At 36.1% G+C, this 20,706-nt stretch overlaps 1 protein-coding gene across 1 annotated transcript in view; it reads right to left on the bottom strand.

The window, feature by feature from the left end:
• Positions 1-2,885: 2,885 nt before the first annotated feature.
• TMEM260 (transmembrane protein 260) overlaps positions 2,886-20,706 on the bottom strand; it is an 89,263-nt gene continuing 71,442 nt past the window's right edge. The window contains exons 8-16 of the mRNA XM_020986452.2: positions 19,379-19,462; positions 18,005-18,119; positions 16,730-16,902; positions 14,156-14,327; positions 12,776-12,924; positions 11,082-11,258; positions 9,694-9,747; positions 8,348-8,438; positions 2,886-5,179 (exon numbers count right to left, since the gene is read on the bottom strand). Of these exons, the coding sequence (XP_020842111.1) occupies positions 4,925-5,179; positions 8,348-8,438; positions 9,694-9,747; positions 11,082-11,258; positions 12,776-12,924; positions 14,156-14,327; positions 16,730-16,902; positions 18,005-18,119; positions 19,379-19,462 (1,270 nt within the window). The 3' untranslated portion in view covers positions 2,886-4,924. The remainder of the gene's footprint in view (positions 5,180-8,347; positions 8,439-9,693; positions 9,748-11,081; positions 11,259-12,775; positions 12,925-14,155; positions 14,328-16,729; positions 16,903-18,004; positions 18,120-19,378; positions 19,463-20,706) is intronic.

Below are 20,706 nucleotides of genomic sequence, written 5' to 3'. Positions count from 1 at the left end.
CTACAGGTCCTTCAAACGGCAATGGAGAACTTCTCAATGGCAATATATAGGTCACATCTAGCATTTACCAGCAGTGTGGAGTGTAGTAGATAGGGTGTAAGATTTGTCAGGCAGACTTGGGTTGAAACTGTGCCTCTGACATCAACTATGTGTCCTTGAGCAAATAACTGAACTCTGGGCCTCGGTTTCTGGATATAATGCGAGGTTGGATTTAATGACCTCTAAGGTCCCTTCCAGTTCTGCATCTATGATCCCATTTAGAATAATAAAAACTAACATCAAAGAGAAGTCTGACTAGAAAAGGGGGGCTGGGCACGTAGCTATGGCAAGAAAAAAACTATCTGTTGCACTGGTCGTACCTTCATAATACAGAAATCCATTTGTAGGCCTCCCAGCATATTGGGTAGATCAAGCCTTTGTGGACAACCCATGCAATGACGTGGACAAGAGTCACAAAGATTAAGAAGATATGACTGAATTGTGATCTACCTTCCTCTAGTGAGTCCTATATGTCAGTGAGGTCACAGAACCAATGAACTTTCAAAACATCACACTATTAAAGCTTTATTAAATTTTGAAGATTGTATCATATTACAAATTAAGATTTGATAAAATGGACTTTTTTACAACACCCACTTCCAATTTTTATTAATAACAAAATCCAAATAATAAAGTTACTAAATGTTGAATACTGTGGTTTTTTCTACATATCTACATGAAAAACACTATTAAACAAAACAGCTATTTTAAAAACAATGCATATAGTGGATTCTCCATACTAGCAGAGACATTTAAGGAATATTTTGTGATGATGGATCATGGGGACAGGAATGAGGTCCACCTGTGCCCTCCATGCTAGGAACTTACCTCCCTACTTCAACTCTGAGAATACCATAAAGTTAATGAAACTAAATCTTAGTAAGTGATGCAGAAAAGACCCAGGGAACTTCCATTTAATAGGAGCTCCAAGCTAGCAATTATTGGTGAGCTATCTAGAATCATCTCTCCATCCTGCAAATCTATGAAATCGTTACTTTAATTCAAGATAAATTAGTCTTTTTCATCATACCTAACTGCATTTTAAAGATTAACTAAATGTAGGCTGATAAACTGAAAAGCAACCAGAAGAATACTGTCCCAAAGAAAACCGCAGGCCTTGAGGTATTTTCCCCTTGTGTTTGCTCTTGGTTATCTAGGGAAAAAAAACACCCTGCTGTTTTGGGTGCTTGATTCAGACTTCCCATGCTGATCCACATTCAAACAGACCTTTAGATGGTACTGACAATGATGCCTTCATTTAATATCAGAATCATGGCAGAAGCCTCAGCTCCATGTTTGCTCTAATGCTATGCCAAAATCTTGTCTTTTAATAAATGTTTCCAGAATTTCCTGTAAATGTTAGCACCTTTCTGACTCTATAACAAGCATGAAGATGATCAATGCAAATTGTCTATCCTACGAAATTCAAGTATCTTGTACAAAAAACCATATGCCTTGATACCAGTCTGAAAAATCAGTATAGGCGAACCTAACAAAAGTGATATATGTTTCCATACATACATAGATAATAAAATAAATAATAAAAAATACACTAAGTGGATACGATTCCACAAGATCCTTTTATCATATGTTTTAATACAAATCCTCCATTCTTCATGGGCCTGTGAGTAGCATGCTCTGTTTAAGCATCATTGTCGGGACTATGGCTAAAAACTCATATTGTCTCTTGTCTATTTTGTTATTTAAAAAACAATCTAACATAAAGTGGAGGTTCACATTCAACAGATTAACTATTAAATATAATATCTGTCTTACGAGGAATAAATGAATATAAGCATCAACATTCTCTATTTTTCAATTAAAAATATCACTGATAATGTAGTGTTTTGTCCAAAAGGGCACAAGGGCTCCCTGGCTTAAATGTATCCTTAAAAAAAAAAACGGAAAGCAAAGTAAGCAATATTCCAAGAGTTCACTGGCAATAGCAACAACTACCAAGCCTTAATGGCAGCTGATACTTGGAATTCAGAGCTTCATGCAGCAGGGTAGTAATGGAGAGGTAGAGCAGTCAGTACACAGCAGGTCAGACTGTTGCCCCAGTGATTTGGGAGATAATATGGGAAGCTGCAGCCCCCTCCTCTGTCTGCCACACAGTCTTATCATGACAGCCTCACTATGAGGGCAGCAGGACAGTGGAGCGTACTGACAGTGTGTCTGACTTTCCCGTGCTCCTGAGGCCAAAGTGCAAGCAGAAGTTGGCATTGTGGGGTTTCTATAGCCTTGCCAACCCATTCTGCTCCCAGGATGCTGCTCAGAAAATGTTGGCCAAAATCTCACAAGAGGAAGTCACCTTCCCTCACTTTTCTGCAATGCATGGGGTAGTACACTACAGGGGAGTCTCTTTTGTCAGATTTCATAGTGTTAAAGATATAGTGAGAGAGAAAAGACAAATCAGGAAAAACAAAAGCAATTTGCCCAACTTTACAAGATGGTATGGAACTCTTCCAAGTACTAGAACTGGGAATGAAGCCTAGCATTCCTAAATCTCATACCCATCACACAGTCACCTTTTAATTTTATATGCCAATGGTGTTAAATCATTGAAGCACATCTACTTTTTATCACCTCGTTTTATAAAAGTCCTTTCTTTCCCTTTGCTACATATCTACTCATCAGATGCTGTAGACAGACATAAGTACAATTATAAGATCAAACATCAAAGGCATATGGAAATATAGCAAAAAAAACCCCAGCAAGACATCCAAAAATACGGCCTTCATTTACCATTCCTTACAGTGTAAACAGGAAACATTCTTTTGTATATGCATCAAATATATACATCTTCTTCATATTCAAGCCAATAATGACAATGAGTTCCTGGAAAATAAGTTTTAAAATTGTATTTATTTCCGCTTTAAAAAAGTGTAAATTGTAATCATGTACATAATTTCTTTCAAGTGGATAAACTTAGACAATTTATCAATGCTTCCTTAAATTTTTATACTACACTGAACTCCAACTGGTTTTTGTTTTAGGGTAAACCAGATTTTGGGTTCCTCCCTGTGGAGAAGTTACTTTCAAGTCAGTGAAAGTTCTTGGCCCATGATTAAAAGTCTTTGCCAATTAGTACTCAACAACTTCAATTCATTTTTTTCTGGTTCAAGATGAGTAGGAGCCTAATAGGGCTGTGATAAAAGGGCAAAAGGCACTGAGAGCCAAAAGCGGATTAATGAGCTCCTCCATTTATTTGTCTTCCTAACAGCTGAACTGTTACAACTATTGACACTCTTCAAAAGGTTCTGCTCTGAACCCTATCCAGGCTCTGCAGGCTCCAATGGACATCTTCAAATCCACAGAATGGAGGGGCAAGAGCTTCCCCTGTGTGATGCCAAAACCAACAAAGCCCCATGGATCAGGTAATGAAACTTCAGCTTTTCCCCCTTTGAGATTTATTTACTGGCAGCTGACAAGGGGGCAAATTCAGCTCGAATTGTGCAGTCAAGGCCCTGTCAAGCCTTTAGAGGCACCCTTGTCTTGAAGCACCTTCATGACTGGCATTTCACTCAAAAGCCCTCGGCACTGGTCCTTAACAGCTTATGACATCACAAAGGACACTCCAGACAGATGCCTACATGGCATCCTGCAGCATTTTAAAAGAGAATTAGTGGTTTTAATTATGGTCGTGGTATGAAAGGGAACCATGCAAGCTCCACAGGAGACCTTTGATCAGACCCTTTTGCTAGTACAATGCCACGGAACTGTGACCATTCCTAGTAAGGGGCCTTTTCTTGCTGAATGACTCACCAGTGATCTTTGAATGCAGACAAGCTTCTAGCCCTCCCTCTTCATTAGTGAGCATTTCTATACAGGGGCCTATATAGTGCTTGGAGTCTAAGAGCTATACAATTGGGGGGGAAAGAATCCCTACCGATTCTGGCCTCTACTTAGGAAGTGCTGAAGGACTCTAAGTGACTTTATTCATTAAAACAGGTTGCTATTAATTAACTGTCATAATAAAATAAAGAACCATTATTTGCATTTCTTAGTATGTTCTCTTTAGTAATATCTATAGAAGATGCTTGTAACAGAATTTATATAATCTATTCTCCTTTTGCAGTTTTGGCACCATAAGTCTAACTAATCATTAGGACTATCTGGTATGTCTGAAAGTACAAATAGAGATAAAACACAAATATTAAAAGAATCAGGAAAATGGGAACGTGTTTACTTGCCAAGCAATTCATGCAACTGAGACAAGTGAACACCAAATCAGCTTTCCTTGTTTGAAAATCTGAAAGCACCACCTCAGAGGAGACAATGGCAACTGGACTTTTATCAGCGTATCATCAGACTGGGATTTAGCCCAGAGCTACAGAAGTTCTGTACAAACAGCCAGGTGATTGGAGAAAAAAAGAAAGGAAAAAATGTTGCATGCTGACTCTTATTTCTGTTCAAAATTTGCTGGCAAGAAATAGAAAAGTCTTAGGATTTCTTTTTAAATACGTAAACTTGTCACGTTGGCCACAGGAAACAAGGTTCCTGAGTTCTAAATGAGTAAGTTTAAGGACATGAAAATAGGGACAATGTTAACTCTACCTTAGATTCCTGTAAGACATAGAATAATTTTCTGCATGATTATTTTAACAAGATTTTCCAGCAGTTTTCTCTGAAATTCTCAATTCTGATAATAGAGAACAATTTTCCCCGCGGTCCCACCCTCAAGACTAAAAGACAGGGAACATTTGTGTATCTTAAGGCAGGTTACCACATTACATTACCGCTTTCATTATTTCTAGAAACTATCGTTGGCATTTCTGTTTCCTTAAAAATATCTTTTTTAGGAATGGAAAGAAAAGTTGGACAATTCTCAGGCCGTAGGAACATGAAGCGAGATGACAGGCATGTTCTTTCAAATGCTGCTGCTTCAGGCTCTTTTGGTTTTTCTTAGTCCCTGCAGTTCCCTTCGGAGGTGCCTAAGAGCCTCTAAAATGTCAGCCCGCTGTGGATCATCCTGCACTTTCTCCACATAGAGGTGGAAATGTTTGATAGTCTCAGATAACAGGAATTCAGGATTCACATTGATTTCATGAAAACGAAGCATTCTTTCACATGCAATGGCATAGTTCTTGTGCCAATTTGCTGGATGTTTCTTTTGTAGATATACAATTTCCTTATACAGCTGGAAAAAAGTGCATATTTAATATTTCATTGTATAAGAAACAATTCTTAAACTTAAAAAAACCCAGAAAGCATAGATAGCATACATATCTACAAAGTCAAGAAACCAATAAAATCTAATATTTGCTGCATGATGCAGAAAATGCGAAGATGTTACTGTAATTGCCACAGTAACAGGTGGCAAATATGTTTCATATAAAACTGCTTTTGGGCTTTTTTGGATACTGCTGGGGGAAATCTAAGGCATACTGTGTTAGAACAGAATGCTCTTCCTCCAGAAGGATGTTCTGGGAAAGGGATTTAGCTGTAATTCATGGAAAGCTATTTACTCAACAGGCAGAAAGGTTGGAAACTCTAAATTTAGCTGTTAAGAGGAAAAAATATCCTTTACAGTTGGTTTATTTTTTAAAAGTGGGTTTATTTTTTTAAAAAAAGCATATTCCCATATTAGCTTTCAACAAACTCACAATTCTAATATTGTCTTTAGGTACAACATTCGAATGTGTGTCTTCTTTAAAGCAGTAAGTTCACATTTTTTTAAACTTCAGGTTGACACTGTCTTCTAACTCTGAATTATTTTCCCTTCAAGTACTCAGATTTTGAGCACCAGCGATATTATATCTACTGGGAGGTACAACAGATTTCACATAATTGGGTTTTCCAGAGGAAACAGAAGAAAGGCACAACTAAAATCTAACAAACAAATAAATGTCAGATAGAAATCTACAAAAACCCATGCTTGCTTGCCTAGTGATTTCACAGCCTAAACAGGGCCTCCACGTTAATATTTACACTTACCACGAGCCTGAACTTGTCATTAGACTGGCTAAAATACAAAGCAAAAAACTTTTGCCAGGGGGAAGGTATTATTTTTGCATAGGGCAACATTCACAGAATTACTGGGATGGAAGGGACCTTACCAAATTACTACATTCACTCACCCTAAGCCATACCAGACCAACGAGGGACCTTCTAACTCCAGAAAAATGTCTATAATCCACCTTTGATAAGTTATTCTAATGTTTAACATTAGAATTGAAGGTTGATTGAAGGTTTGCTTCTCACAGCTAACTTAAATCCTTAGTTCTGCAGGTTAAGCTAATTCCTTCTAGTTTTCAGTCAGTGGAAGAGAGAATGGTCACTATATACATTCCTTTACATGAAGACCATTATTCTGTAAACTTTTAGCTTCTCTTTTCTAGGTAAAATAATCAAAACTCCTCTCTATCCTTTTATTACAGGGTTTTTTCCCTCTAAATATTTAGTTACCTCTGCTACTCTTCCATGAACTTTCTCCAAGTTTAAAAAAAAATTCACTACCTGCCCATGAGAATGAAGAACTCAAGCTCTACATGCCATGATCCCCATTGCACCATCACACCATATTTTAAACTGTTTTGTTGCTAATTCATAATTTGCTTTTCTTCTGAGATTCAGTGAAATTTATCTTCCATATCATGTGATGCCAGTCATTTCTCATCTTGTATCTGAAGAGGTGTTTTTTTCCCTAAGTGTGTTATTATATATTCTGCTACTTCTGACATTTCAATATAGCAAAGTACTCTGAATTTGAATCCAAGTTTCTAAGACACTAATCATTTCTATTTCTACTCCCTACCACGGTTTGTCACGGTTTGAACTAAACGAACATGCCTTCTATCGCTTATCACCTTTTCATCTGGGTCACTGTAAATAATTATGCTATCCTTTATATATAATGTTGCTGCTACTGATCCATCATCAATAAGACATTTGTTCTGAATGATCTTCCCAGGAGCAGTGATAGGTGTGGTGTATACTGAAACATTCACATTATTTTGTCTAGTATTATGACCTGAGAACAGACAGACAGGAATAGACTTACAGTCATAAAACAACAAATCTAACTGGTCCAAAGAAGTATCAAACACATGATCAGAATTTTAATAATATACTAACCAAGCACATTAGCTAGCCATGAGTCATGTCACTAACATGATTAACAGCGCTGGGCCCAAGATAGTCCTGCCTCTTGTTTTTCACAGAAACATAAAATATGAGATGAAGGGGATCTTATAAAGCACCTAGTCTTTTTATAGATTGAAGTTCAGAGGGATTAAATGGCTTACCTAACAACTAATTAGTAATACACTCCTTCAACAAGGATTTATTAAGTGTTGATCTTCTATGTATGTTCCAAATACTAGGCTGGGCACTGGGGATACAAAGGCAAAAATTAAACAATCCCTATCCTCCAGTAGCTTGTGGTCTGGCAAAGATGAAACCAGATCACAGTGTGGCTGCTGGGGTCAAAAAAATACTTAAAATTAAAAGACTGATGGCCTTTGCATTTATCACCTAGGGGAAAAAAAACCTCAACCATTCCATGAGGTCTACTGCCTTCCAGAACACCATACCTGCCAGTGCTTCATGGCACATCGTATAATTAGAAGTGAGATTGATAATGAATCACTGCTAACAATTGTGCAGTGTAATCCTTCAACTGGTGGTAAGAAGTCAAAAGAACAAATTCTCCTCTTGATCTGAACACCTGACCGTATATCCTAGCTGAGTAGATACATAGTTGTTCTTATAGGAAATAGGGAATACCTCAACCTTCCACAAATCTAGTTCTGGGAATCCCTATTGTCAAGATATCTTCTTTTCCTATAGGGCAGGGTCTGTAGACCACTTAAGCTAGCAAAGTCTAGATCCAGATTTCTATGGTTCAGCAAAACAGCCTTTAAATAATACTGTAGCTAACAAGAAGCTTCTCTGTCCTCCCTACTCCAATCACAAAGAGGTTGGCCTAGTGTTAGTATGCTCATGTCTCCCAGGGCATCAGTTAGCCCAACTCCAGGAGCACAGCTAGAAATAAAACTACTACCACTGTTTTGCATCTTTAAAAAATGCCAATTAATTTTATATTCACAGTCAATAGTATGTAAGTCAAGATAAACAAGACAAGGAGGAAATTAACATTTGTTTGGTAGAATCTGTTCTTTACAAATTCACTTAATGCCTAAAAATTGATTTGTAAAATAATATATTTGCGTATTTGTCCATATATCTGTTAAACTTATCATTCTACAAAGGCCAGAGAGGATGAAGAGAAAAGAATAAATTACTCTTTATAAGTCCCCCAGACAACCACTCCCAAACCAAAAATATGTTTTATGAAATAACATACATTATATGCACGAGTATAAAGTTGTACTTTCATATTTGTTGGCACATTAGCAGTTTCTGCAAGGTTAAAGATAAAGAATGCTGTCTTCATCCTAGAAAAAAAAGTATGTGTAAATAAAATCACGGTATTAATTACTTAACTAAATATAGTCCATTTCACATTCAAAGATAAATCTGAAAAGTATCCTATAGGCAATGAATGCACAAACCATATTTTCTGTGTCCTAATATTAATGCTTTCATCATCATAGAAGTTTAAGTTAAAATGCCAGCTAAGAAAATCAAATTGGCTTTTAGAAACAATTTCTTCCTCCAAATAAATTTTACCCCATACAAGAGGTAGTATGAGAGGGAATACTTGTCCGTTAATCATGTTTTGGAAGCATTCATCATAACTGCCTCCTAGTTCTTCAAATATTAAACTTAGTTCTCCAAGGGTGTGCATACACTTTTTATATATTAAATCTTCCAAATCACATATAGCACACAAATCAATACAAATAATGCTCTGCATATTCATTTTGCTTAGCTTTCCTTGAAGTTTAATGCATTAAGTTACAAAGCAAGACTAAATAATTAAACATGTGATATACCTTTGCCCCCTTGTGCCCCTATTATTAGACTGATAACTTGTAAAGATATTCAATTCAGAAAAAATTTATTAAGTGAGTAAAAAAAAAAGGAAAATGAGGGAAAAGGTACAATTGTCAGGACTCGACAAATGACTAAATGTAGGGGATAAGGGAAGAGAACTGAGTCAAAGACAACTCCCAAGATTCAAGCATGGAAGTCTGGGAGGATAGTGATGCCTTCAAGATGGGCATCACTATTCCAGGACAGGAGGAGGTTCAAAAAAGATGAATTCGGGGTTTTTTCCTTTCCTTTCCTTTTTTTTTTCTTTTTGGTGAGGCAATAGGGGTTAAGTGACTTGCCCAGGGTCACACAGCTAGTAAGTGTCAAATGCCTGAGGTCACATTTGAACTCAGGTCCTCCTGACTCCAAGGCTGGAGCTCTATCGACTGCGCCACCTAACTGCCCCTGAATTTGGTTTTTAAAAATAAGCATCATTACTACTATGTTTCAGTTGCCATAGAGTACTGAGCAACATAAAACCTCCTACTGACATGCAGGGAAAACTGAAATACAGAGAGACTAAGTGGAATTCAAAGCTACACAATATGTCTGAAAGGTAGTTAAGAGTGTATTCAAAAAATTCTGCCTTATGTGCTCTATCAAACAAAGTTTCACCACCCACTACTATCATCCAGGAAGAAAAGTACCATCAGCCACTTCTCTATATTATTCAAAATGCACTAAAATCATTAGTACATACAAATGCAGAATTACCTTGCTTGCCACATCTCTTCATTAGCTACAGCTTCCCAAGAAGATGGGTCAAACCTATAATTAGAATAAAATAATTTGTTTCTGGCAGTTACATAAAAGGTTAATGGTGTATTGTGTCTATGACACAGTGCCCCAGTACAACAAAATAGATTATACATTAAAATGTAGATGTAGAGGATCAGGTATTTTTCACACCTATGGCCAGGAAGAAGTTTTTAACCAATAAAAGAACAGAACAATCACAAAAGATAAAATAAATAATTTGGATCATATGAAACCAAAAGCTTTTTCAGAAACAACAATCAAAGCAGCAAAGATGAGAGAAACTATTAATTGGGAAGTAATTTTTGCATCAAATGCTTCTGATAAGGGTCTGATATTCAAGATACAGAGAGAATTAAAACAAATATACAAAACCAAGAGCCATTTCTCCATGGATAAGTGGTCAAACAATAGGAACAAATAGTTTTCAAAAGAAAAATGGCAAACTATTAACAACCATCTGAAAGCCTGCTCCAAATCACTAATTAGAGAAATGCAAATCAAAACAATTCTGAGGTATCACCTCATACCCAGAAAACTGGCTAAGGTGACAAAAGATGGAAACAGTCAATGTAATAGTGGTTTGGGGAAAAGAGAAGCTGTAAATTGGTCTACCATTCTGAAAAACAACTTGGAATTATGCTAATACTGACAAAAATGTCCGTGCCCTTTGATCCACCGTTCCCATTGCTAGGAATATACCTTTCTGTCAAAGGCATAAAGAAAGGTCCCACACATAGCAAAGGCTCTTGCTGCTGCTACTGTTCCATCCTCTAGACTGTACCATCAGAGAGAGGGTCTGAACCACATGGCGCTGTGCTCTTTCGGGACCATGCGTTGTCATTTTCATCCCAATCATTTTTTGCCCTGACATTCCTACTACTGCTCTTGCTCTGCCCTCCAAAGTGACAAGCTGGAGACTATGCCGAGGAGCACAGAACATCTGTATTCCCTGGGACAAAGACCCACATCATTCTCCGGCTTCCTGCATGATTCTTGTTGCTGCAGTTAGGCACGTCAGTTTCTGGGCGATCTTCCAGGTCACTGATGGTCCTCATGAAGACAGAGCAGTCGAAATACAAAGGCTGACCGTAAAAATGGAATTTCTAGGTTTCCGAGCTTCTAAATTGGCCAACTAATAGAGGCCGACCTGGATATTTCATTTCAGATTGAACTGGAAATGCAGAAGTCTGAAGGTAAAGATTGACTGAATGGGCCCTTCTGTCCCTATGTGACATAGATACAAGTTTTATGTTGATTTAATGGAAAATACAAGATATGCCAACACTTAAGGTTATTTCAGGCATATAAAACAACCATATAAACAAAATGTAAATTGTTCATACCTCCCATATTCTTCAGTCCAGTTATATATATTTCTAGTAAGCTTAATCCATTCCTCAGGGTTGAATACAATCTCTGAAGAAACCAATTTGTCACAAGAACCCCACGGCCAAAGTGAATAGTTCTCTTTCCAAGTTGGGTCACCTTCATGAAGTCCTATGCAAACAAATGTTTCCTTGCTATTGAAAATAAAACAAATGGGATTTATTTTTAAGTTCAGCTCCAGGATCTAAATGTTAAATTTATACTACTCATAGCACAGTGCACTGTCACTCATAACATTTGCAAACAATTCAGTTTCATTTAGACTTTCTAAAAAAAAAAAACCTTAGAAAAAATAAGGGAAAAGTATGTCTGCCAATGCTATAATACCTATCAAGGAAACAAAGACTCTTAAGAGAAAAATCTTTATGTTACCCATCCCTTCACATGTTATCTTTGGATATTAAATTTTCATTTCATAGACAGGAATATGATGCCAGATTAGGCTGGAAAAATCAAACTGGGAGGCAGAACATGCAAAATTTATAGTAATAAGTTAAAAAACTTAATTCTAGAAACCTTATTATTTAGTGTTTCTTCAACAATTATGGGGCATGTTGCTTGGTTTGGCCAAAATGTTTTTTGTACTAATTTTTAGAGGTTGACCATAGCTGTTTTTAAGCTAGGTTCTACAGAAATAAACTTTTAAAAATGCTAGTTTAATACAATATTTATTGGACCATGATTTTCTAGCAAAACTTTTGATATAAAATCATTCAAAGATATAACAGCAGTATATTTTTTATAGTTCCTTTTAGTTCCTAATCTAAGAACAAAAGACAGCAACCATTGCCTAAATTTGATACTGTCATGGTTCCTGATCTATAAATCTAGAAAATATTAAATACTGCTCTTATAGAACATTTATTCCTAGCAGATGTTCATTTAATACCTTTTGTTCTCATCAATATTATTAATTAGCTATTATTGATAATAATTACTAAAAAATTTTATTAAGGTTTTGAGTACCAAAACACTGCATCACTTTGCTTTCATCTACTTTGAAAACCTCAAGGGATTCCTTTACAGAAAAGACATGCTCAAGTAAGTCAACAGTCCATTTAAGTTTCCACATCCAGGTGCAGACAAAATTCAGTCTCCCCAGAAAAGGACAAACATACAATACCATTGATCTTAGTTAGCAAAAACTATACGCCCAGAAGTATGGGGACTGACAACTCTCATAATTTCTTTCAGCTAGTACAACTGTAGGTGTTTCTTAGTCATAAAAATACTTCATCTTATTTTTAAAAATCTTGGGCTATTTTTGTGTGGTGGTTATTCCTGGAAAACATTTGCTTTACATTAAAAAGGTGGCCATGGTGTTCATCAATGGGAAACTAATTGTTTGCTACCCACCTGCAAAGATTTCAAGTAGGCAGGCACATCTCTAATTTCCCTGAATTGTGCTAAGATCTCATATGCCATTCTTGCTAATCTGTCTTTATTTTTACTTCACTTGGAAAAATAACATTTATTTCTGCCTACCCTTATTTCTGCATAGATATTCAATTTAATTACCAAGATAATCTCACCAGTGACAGGGAAATCAGTGTAGAAAATTGTTCTTTTGGATGAGGCACAGCTGCTATATAAACAATTTTTGAAAAGCTTAAAGATCTTAGAAAAGCTATTACATGAAAAGAATGCTTACTGTTTATTTACTTTGAGGAAATGATAAAGATTAAACATAACCATTCCACTAGGTAATATTCCTTCCACAGGATTCCACCGGTTCCCAGGAAAGTAGATACCTGGTAAATGCTTAGCCATCTTAGGCAAATACCACTCATAAGTCAACATCTGCCAGAAAAAATCAAAATAACTTCATACTTAATTTCAAGTTTCTAAAAAGAAATCAAATGAACAAACACAATTTCTAGACTATAAAAATGGGACTGCATAAAATTCATTTGTTGACATTGAAAGGTCTAGGTTGACACAAGTAAGAATATCACAGTCTCCATTTTTCTACTGACCTAAGTTGAGTTTCATGTCTTTACTAATACTGATGATGACCACACTATCTAGTATATTCCTAAAGAATATACTAGAAGAATCTGGGAAGTTCATATTTCCAGGATAAAATCATAGAATGGAACTCAGTTTGGCCTGAACCCAAACAAGACATGTGGAAAAAATTTTTAAATGTACATATCATTGCAAAATCATATGAAAGCACAGTATCTTCTAAAAATGGTCATGAATCTTCATTCATTCAATAAGTACTTGTCCTGCTCAACTCTTAACGAGGCACCTTAAAAGTAAGAACAATTTCTTCTTTCCAATCCTAATAACACTTCTCATAACACCAATATCTACCTCTTTATGTCCATGTTGTCTCTCTCAATAAGCTTCTCTGGGGCATAGGTAGTTTCATTTCATTTTTGTATCCCCAGTGCCTGGCATATAGTAGGAGCTTAATAAATGCTTGCTGATGAATTGATAGAAGAGTTAATCATTCTTATCATTGTGCCTACTAATTAAAAACATTTTCAGGTTCACAAAATTATTTTAATGAAGTAAGAAATTTTCACAAGTCTTCTCCAAGAAAAAGGAGCGACAAACTAATAAATTCTGCAGTAACATAATTTTAATTTTAAGTGAAATTTTTATTTGCTCACAAAATTATTTCTTTTAAGATCATCATAATTTCTTTTAATCCCTAAGCTTGTGAGCAATATTTATTTGCATGGCTCAGATATCATTATTTACAATAAATGTTTTAAAAATAAACTTGCTTACACATTGAAAATTTTTCATGGTTTATACTATGTCATCCTAGGATTTCATCATAAATTTAAAATTAAGCTCATCAATTCTTAATACCTTCAGGATAAGTAGGAAGGAAATCTTATTAACCTATTTGAATGGACAAAAGAACTAGAGGAATATGAAGTCACATTCTGATTATTACTTTGGTTACGAAAATTATATCTTCACAAAAATAAAATCTACTTCACAAAAATAAAATCTGTGTGAATTTTTAAAAATTAAAATTATAATATACTTAGTATATTTTTAGTATACTTACTTCCTGATCCACCAATGAAACATTAGGCCTCAGACCCTCACAGTAATGCAAATAACGAAGAGAATTCCCTGGCAAATCTCCTCTGAGTAAGATGATTGCATCATGAGGCATAGAGAACAGAAGGTTCTTTGCAAATTTATCAATGACGTAGTTACTGCTTTGGTCACAAATGCTAAATAAAAAGGACAAAATGTCTTTTAAAATATTTTTTACTACAGTTATAACATGACACTCATTTCCTCTTTCTTTATATAATCACATATAATCTAACATCAATCCTCCAACATGGAGATGATATCCAAATTTAGAATAATACCATTTGAAAAGATGGAGAGGAAGGGACCAAGTTCTGTGACTGAAAAGAGTGTACTGCTTCATCTTTGAAGGTATATTAACTCTTTGAAAGCAAGAGAACGGGTTAATTCCTAAGAGATGGCAACAATGATTAAAATAAGGTTTCCAATTACATTTGGAATTTTGGATAGTTCTACATAATTCACATTTATTTCACAGGGAATGTTCAAATTGTAAAATGAAATTTCCTTATTCTTTTTAATTAAAAATTCAATATCCCTATGAACTCTTCCCCCAAATGGCAAATCTAAACAGTTCCTTGAACCATGAGCCCTCTTCATTCCCCTTTCTCAGCTATTCAGAGACCAAAAGGAATACAGTCTAATAAAGAGAAAGATAAGAAGTAATGAGCATAGGCTTTATTTTGCCTTTATTAATATAGTGAATATTTGCAGTTACACATGACAGCAATATGACTCTTTAATCATGAAGTCGACTTTCTTAGAACTTGAAAAACTGGCATGAATTCTGAAAGCTTTCCATGCAAACAACAAAAAAAGGATGAGTTGAAGCACTGCCAAAAAATGGAGCAAATGAATCCTTACTTGTAATTAATACTCGTTTCATTACGCTTAATAAGAAACATAGCATTTAATTTTTCTCCTTTAAAACAACTAACGAATAACCAGTGTAGTGCTATAAAGCAAACAAACACATCTGTAAACAAAACTACATTTCCAGTTAATTGCTGTTTTGGGTTGTTTTTTGGTTTTTGAACTAGGCGCTTCTGACTTCAGGGCCAGTGTTCTATCCACTGCGCCACCTAGCTGCCCCTAACTGCTGTTTTGATAAAGCATCTACGGTTTCCATTTTAAATCCTTACATATTTTTGATACTTTAAGCAAAGGCTGGCCTATCCCTTACTCCAAAGCAGATTTCAAGAACTATAAAGGAATGCTTTGTCTGTAGATATCACACCTTTCCAGCCGTCTTGGTTTCTGTCCTATCTAAACATTCTGGCCTTTAAAGTTCTTCGTAACCTGGCCCTTTCCTACCTTTTAGCTTTCTTAAATTTTATTCCTTTCCACATACTTTACAATCCTGCCACATTGGCCTACTTACAGCTTCTCAAACGCAATACTCATCTCTCATTTTTACACCTTTTTACTGGCTGTCTGGAATGCTCTTCTTCCTCACCTCTGCCTCCTGGCTTTCTTGACATCCTTCAAGATTCAGCTCAAATCCTACCTTTTCTACAGGAAGTTTTTCCTAGTTTTCTCCCTCCCTCCAAGCTGCTAATGTCTTCCTCTTTCAGATTACCTTCACGCAACAATGTACGTATCTTATATGTACCTAATTATTATATGTTGTCTCTGCCATAAGACTGTACCATTAATCAATCAATAAACATTTATTAAGAGCCTATTATAGGCCAGGCACTGTGCTAAGCACTAGGGATATGAAAAGAAACAAAAGACAGCCCCTGCCCTCAAAGGAGGCAGGGACCATGTTTTTGCTTCTTTTTATACCCAGCATTCAGCACAATGCCTAGCACATATAAGTGCTTTATAAATAAATGTTTGTTGATTGATCAAAGATATAAAACATAATAGCTAAAATCCTAACATTCGCATGGTTCCTTAGCTGAAGACAGGGAACATGATTCAGTAAAAAAGTCACTGGACCTGGCTTGGGATACTGGCTCTCCCACGTACAACCTGTGTGATGTTGGGGCAAATCATTTTGAACTCCGTAGAATTCAGTTTCTTTGTCTGTTAATGGCAGTGGGTTGGACTTAAGAACCTTTTAGATCCCTCCCAATTCTAAATTTATGATCCTATAAGCCTATGAAGATACTTTAGAAATGTTATTGATTAAATAATTAATATACTACTACAGAGTAAGAGAAGGAAAAGCATTACTGAACATATATAGAAGATGAGTAGGCTGAAGCACATGGTATTCTGGGCATATAATATGTCATGGACAAATGGTTAACAAAACTCAAAATGTTTTTCACACTGTTTCTCCCAAAACCACGGTCTTCCTTTGGGGGTTCTTTGAAAGAAACTGTGCCAATAGCAAACAATTTACATCACTATGTCATAAGTAAAAGAAATGGGGGTTCTGAAGGATGACAAACAATACAGAGGGATTAAATAATCTCAGAAGCCTGAAATACATAAGATCACGCTATGTCACTTGGGTTCTTCACAAATCTTTGCAAATAAAGAATGAAACATCAGTTACTTTTTCTAAAAATGCCTCTTAATTTATTACCTGTAATTAGAATAAATTTGGTAGAGTACAAAAATGGCCGCTGAAAGCCATTCCAGAAACTGAAATATAGAGCCGCTGCTCAGCATCCTCCTACTGAGAGAAGAAAATGAGGCCAAGCCAAGCCCAGCTAGAACGGTCACCACCACATTGCTCTGCATCCAAAAGCGTTCTACCTGTGAAGCATTCGATGAACACAATACGTTGAGCAGACTTGCATATATACTTGTACTACAAAAGCAAATATCTTTAAATGTCTTCCCTTGAGAACTCACTACTGTTGCCACAATTGGTTTGCTAGCCCACAAGTCTTTCAAACTAATTACTCTGACCCATTCTTCACTACCCCTATAACTTTCCTATCCAATTACAAAAAACTGTATCCCTAGAGCCTGGCATATACTGGGCACTTAATTTTAATGACTGGTTGATTGGCTGATTGACTTACTGACTGCACATCAGGTGGTAGATATGTAAGTGAGAAGGGGTCAGATGTGAGAGAAGTGGTAGAGGTGGACATGAGAAGAGTTGGAAATCAGACAGACCCACGCAGGAAGGGAAAGTGAGGAGGCCAAGATAACGTCAAGGTTGCAGACCTGGGTGACTCTGAGGATGGCGGTGCCTTTGACAGAAACAGGTGAGCTCAAGAGAGGTTCTGAGAGGAAAGAGGACGAGCTCTTGCTTTGGATCTAGTGAGTTTAAAGTGTCTATATGTGGGACATCCAGTGCAACAGCCCACTACACAGCTGGTGGAATGGAAACGGAGCTCAGGAGAGTTTGGATTGGAGGCTTAGGTCTGGAAGCTGTCTGTACTGAGACGATAAGTAAACTCACCAGAGCTGATGAGTTACCAAGTGAGAGAGCATGAGGAGAAAGGGAAAGAAAGCAAAGGATAAAGAGAAGCTTGACATTTTCTGCACATGCACATGGAAGAGGAACGGAGTGGGAACTATATACGGTTCCAATCTCCAGTCCATTCTCCAGGCTGAACAACGCATTCTGCAGGGGCAACCTAACACAGATAAATTTCAGATCATGGAAATAATTATATTTTAAACAGGAACAAAGCAGGAGGGATAGTAGTAGATGACCAAATGAAAACCACTTTGAATTTATTTTTATCATTTACCTGCTGTTAATCAACTGATGGATTCTTTAAAAGGCCATAACTCTAATTTTACATTCTCATAATTATTTTTACTTCTAAAATGCTTATAAAATAATAAGGTGAAGTCTTACAAAAGTCTAGACGAAGGGCAATAACTGTAGGAAACTTACCACGCCCATGAAAAGAGGTTTTGAAATATCTAAATTTGCTCTCCAAGCAAAGAACAATGAATAAACACAAAGCATTCCAACAAAAAGCCCCACCAATGGTGGGTTTTGTTTGTCCCTGCAAGACATAATACATTTTTTTATTATGGATTTAAAATAAAAAGTAAACATTAAAAAAATTTAAGGGAACTTTTAAAAATGCCAATAGATGGTTTTTGGTAGACCTTTGCATAAATCAGACTCAAGAAAGATTTGTCTAGAGGCAGCTAGTTGGTGCAGTGGATAGAGCACTGGCCCTGGATTCAGGAGGATATGAGTTCAAATCTGGCCTCAGACACATAATGCTTACTAGCTGTGTGACCCTGGGCAAGTCACTTAACTCACTGACTAGCCAAAAAAAAAAAGAAAGATTTGTCTACATTTCAGAGGAAAGTAATAATTATTTCCTCATTTAAAGCTGAGGTAGAGTTCGTAGGGAACAGCAAATGGCACTACTTTTTGTTCTTTCTTTCCTTCTTTCTTTCTTTCCTTCTTTCCTTCTTTCTTTCTTTCTTTCTTTCTTTCTTTCTTTCTTCTTTCTTTCTTTCTTTCTTTCTTTCTTTCTTTCTTTCTTTCTTTCTTTCTTTCTTTCTTTCTTTCTTTCTTTCTTTCTTTGGCAGTTGGGGTTAAGTGACTTGCCCAGGGTCACACAGCTAGTACAGGTCAAGTGTTTGGTCTGAGGCCGGATTTGAACTCAGGTCCTCCTGACTTCAGGGCCGGTGCTCTCTCCACTGCGCCACCTAGCTGCCCCAGGCACTACTTTTTGAATAGATGAAATGGAGGCAGAGTTAATTAAAGAATGGACCTACTGAAGGAGGTTTATCATCTGGGTTTTACTCTCCCCTCACTTCCCACCATTAGTCCTGATTTGGTAGGCACTCCCAAGCAGCAAATGGCATATGAGGAAGGGGAAATAAGGTACCAGAAGAGAAGAAATAAAATCTCCAGTAGTACTAAAAAACTAAAGGAATTCCTTCAGTTGGCTAGTCATGTGTAAGAAATGTACACATAATAGGTCAGGTGAATGTAAATTGTGGACCGCCTATGCTCAACTTCAACTTGTGTCTAAGTTATTTTATACTATGAGTGGTACAAATGCTTTGAAAGTTTAAGACTATCAAAAGATTCATTTGGTTATTCTGAAAAGGAACATTACTCAATTCAATTTTTCAGCATTCTTTTATAATCTGGGAATCATAAAGCATTTACAAAGCATGCAAATTTGACAAGCAGAAATAGTGACATTAGGTTTCTCAGAATGTAATTATAGACCAACACACTGAAAATTCATTCACTTAATAGGAAAAAAACCATAGCAAAAGTAGAGATGTTACTTACTGCCTTGCTAAACATAAACAAGCAACAACTGCGAGGACTTGAATATTAACTGATAATTCAATCTTCATATTTGCCATCTGAAAACTAAAAAGTAAACACCTAATTTATCATTTTCATTAGTCAGAAAACAACTTTTAAATTTTAAATAATTTTAAATTCTAAATCAAGCATTTTTTCATAAACACAAAATTTCTGATGAAATCCAGAACATATACTACAATTAGAATAATATTAGAATAAATTTTTTTTTAATTTTAAAAACTGAATTTTAGGACAAAAAAAAAGACCACATATAAGAACATGACAAAGTTAAACTCAGGTTATGTCTACACACAGAGATACACTCACACTCTTTCTCTCTCTCTATCTCTCTCTCTTCCAGAAGAGTTCCAAAAATTGACTATTGGTCAATTATCAGTTTGTCAACCAAGGAGTGAAATCATATCAAAGGTCAGTAACAGGTCTCTGTTGACTATACCTCTGTAGCTCATTCAGATCATGCTAACTGGATGGACCAAAAGTTATGGTTAAAATGGTTCTTGGAACTTCACATTAATACAGAGGTAGATACTGCCTCAATCAATTAAAATGCTGAAAGCAATAATAGTTTCTGGAGGTCCTTCCAGAGAACATCTACTTGCCAGACTTAATAGAAATGTAGCAAAAATGGAGATCTCCATTTACCCTGACCCCCTACCCACTCCCCACTCATTTCTCTCAAAAGATGCTTTCTTTTACATCAATTTCTTCTCATGCACGTATTATTTAGTAAATCTTAGATAAACAGGATGATTCTTTTAGGCCTGAATTATTTTACCAACTAAAAAACATACAGCTACTATCCATTCCAGGTGACATCTATAGCTGTTTGCTCTAGGGAAGTTCTTATACTTGAAACAGTAGATAATATCCTTCAACTCAAAGTGATCTCTCTCTGACACCAATTTCACAAGGAAAAAAAGCAAGAAATAATTATGGCATCCACACACTATGTGCTTTACCAAAGGACACTCATCTACCATAAGAAGATATGATTATTCTGATTCCATCATGAGACTCATTTCAAACTATTTTTCAAAAAGAATGGGGTCAAGTTTTCAAAATAAATTTCTGAAGAACTGTTGCTTAAATGTAAGTTCTGAAAGATGGTCATTAGGTTCAGTAACTTCCTCATCAAGTGCAGTTTAGAGATGAATTGGGAAGGAATCAAATTTGCTTGACTAGAAGAGAATGTATGATTAAATTCTATCAAAATGAAGGATTTTTCTCTTATGTTATTAGAAGGCTCCCCTCAATACTGCTATTCATATGAAACATTTAGTACCCAG

This window comes from Phascolarctos cinereus, unplaced genomic scaffold (assembly GCF_003287225.1).
Source record: "Phascolarctos cinereus isolate Bilbo 61053 unplaced genomic scaffold, phaCin_HiC Scaffold_3;HRSCAF=262, whole genome shotgun sequence".
Classification (NCBI taxonomy): Eukaryota; Metazoa; Chordata; class Mammalia; order Diprotodontia; family Phascolarctidae; genus Phascolarctos; species Phascolarctos cinereus.
The sequence above is the reverse complement of the archived record's forward strand: the minus strand, read 5'-3'. Positions and strand labels throughout refer to the sequence as shown.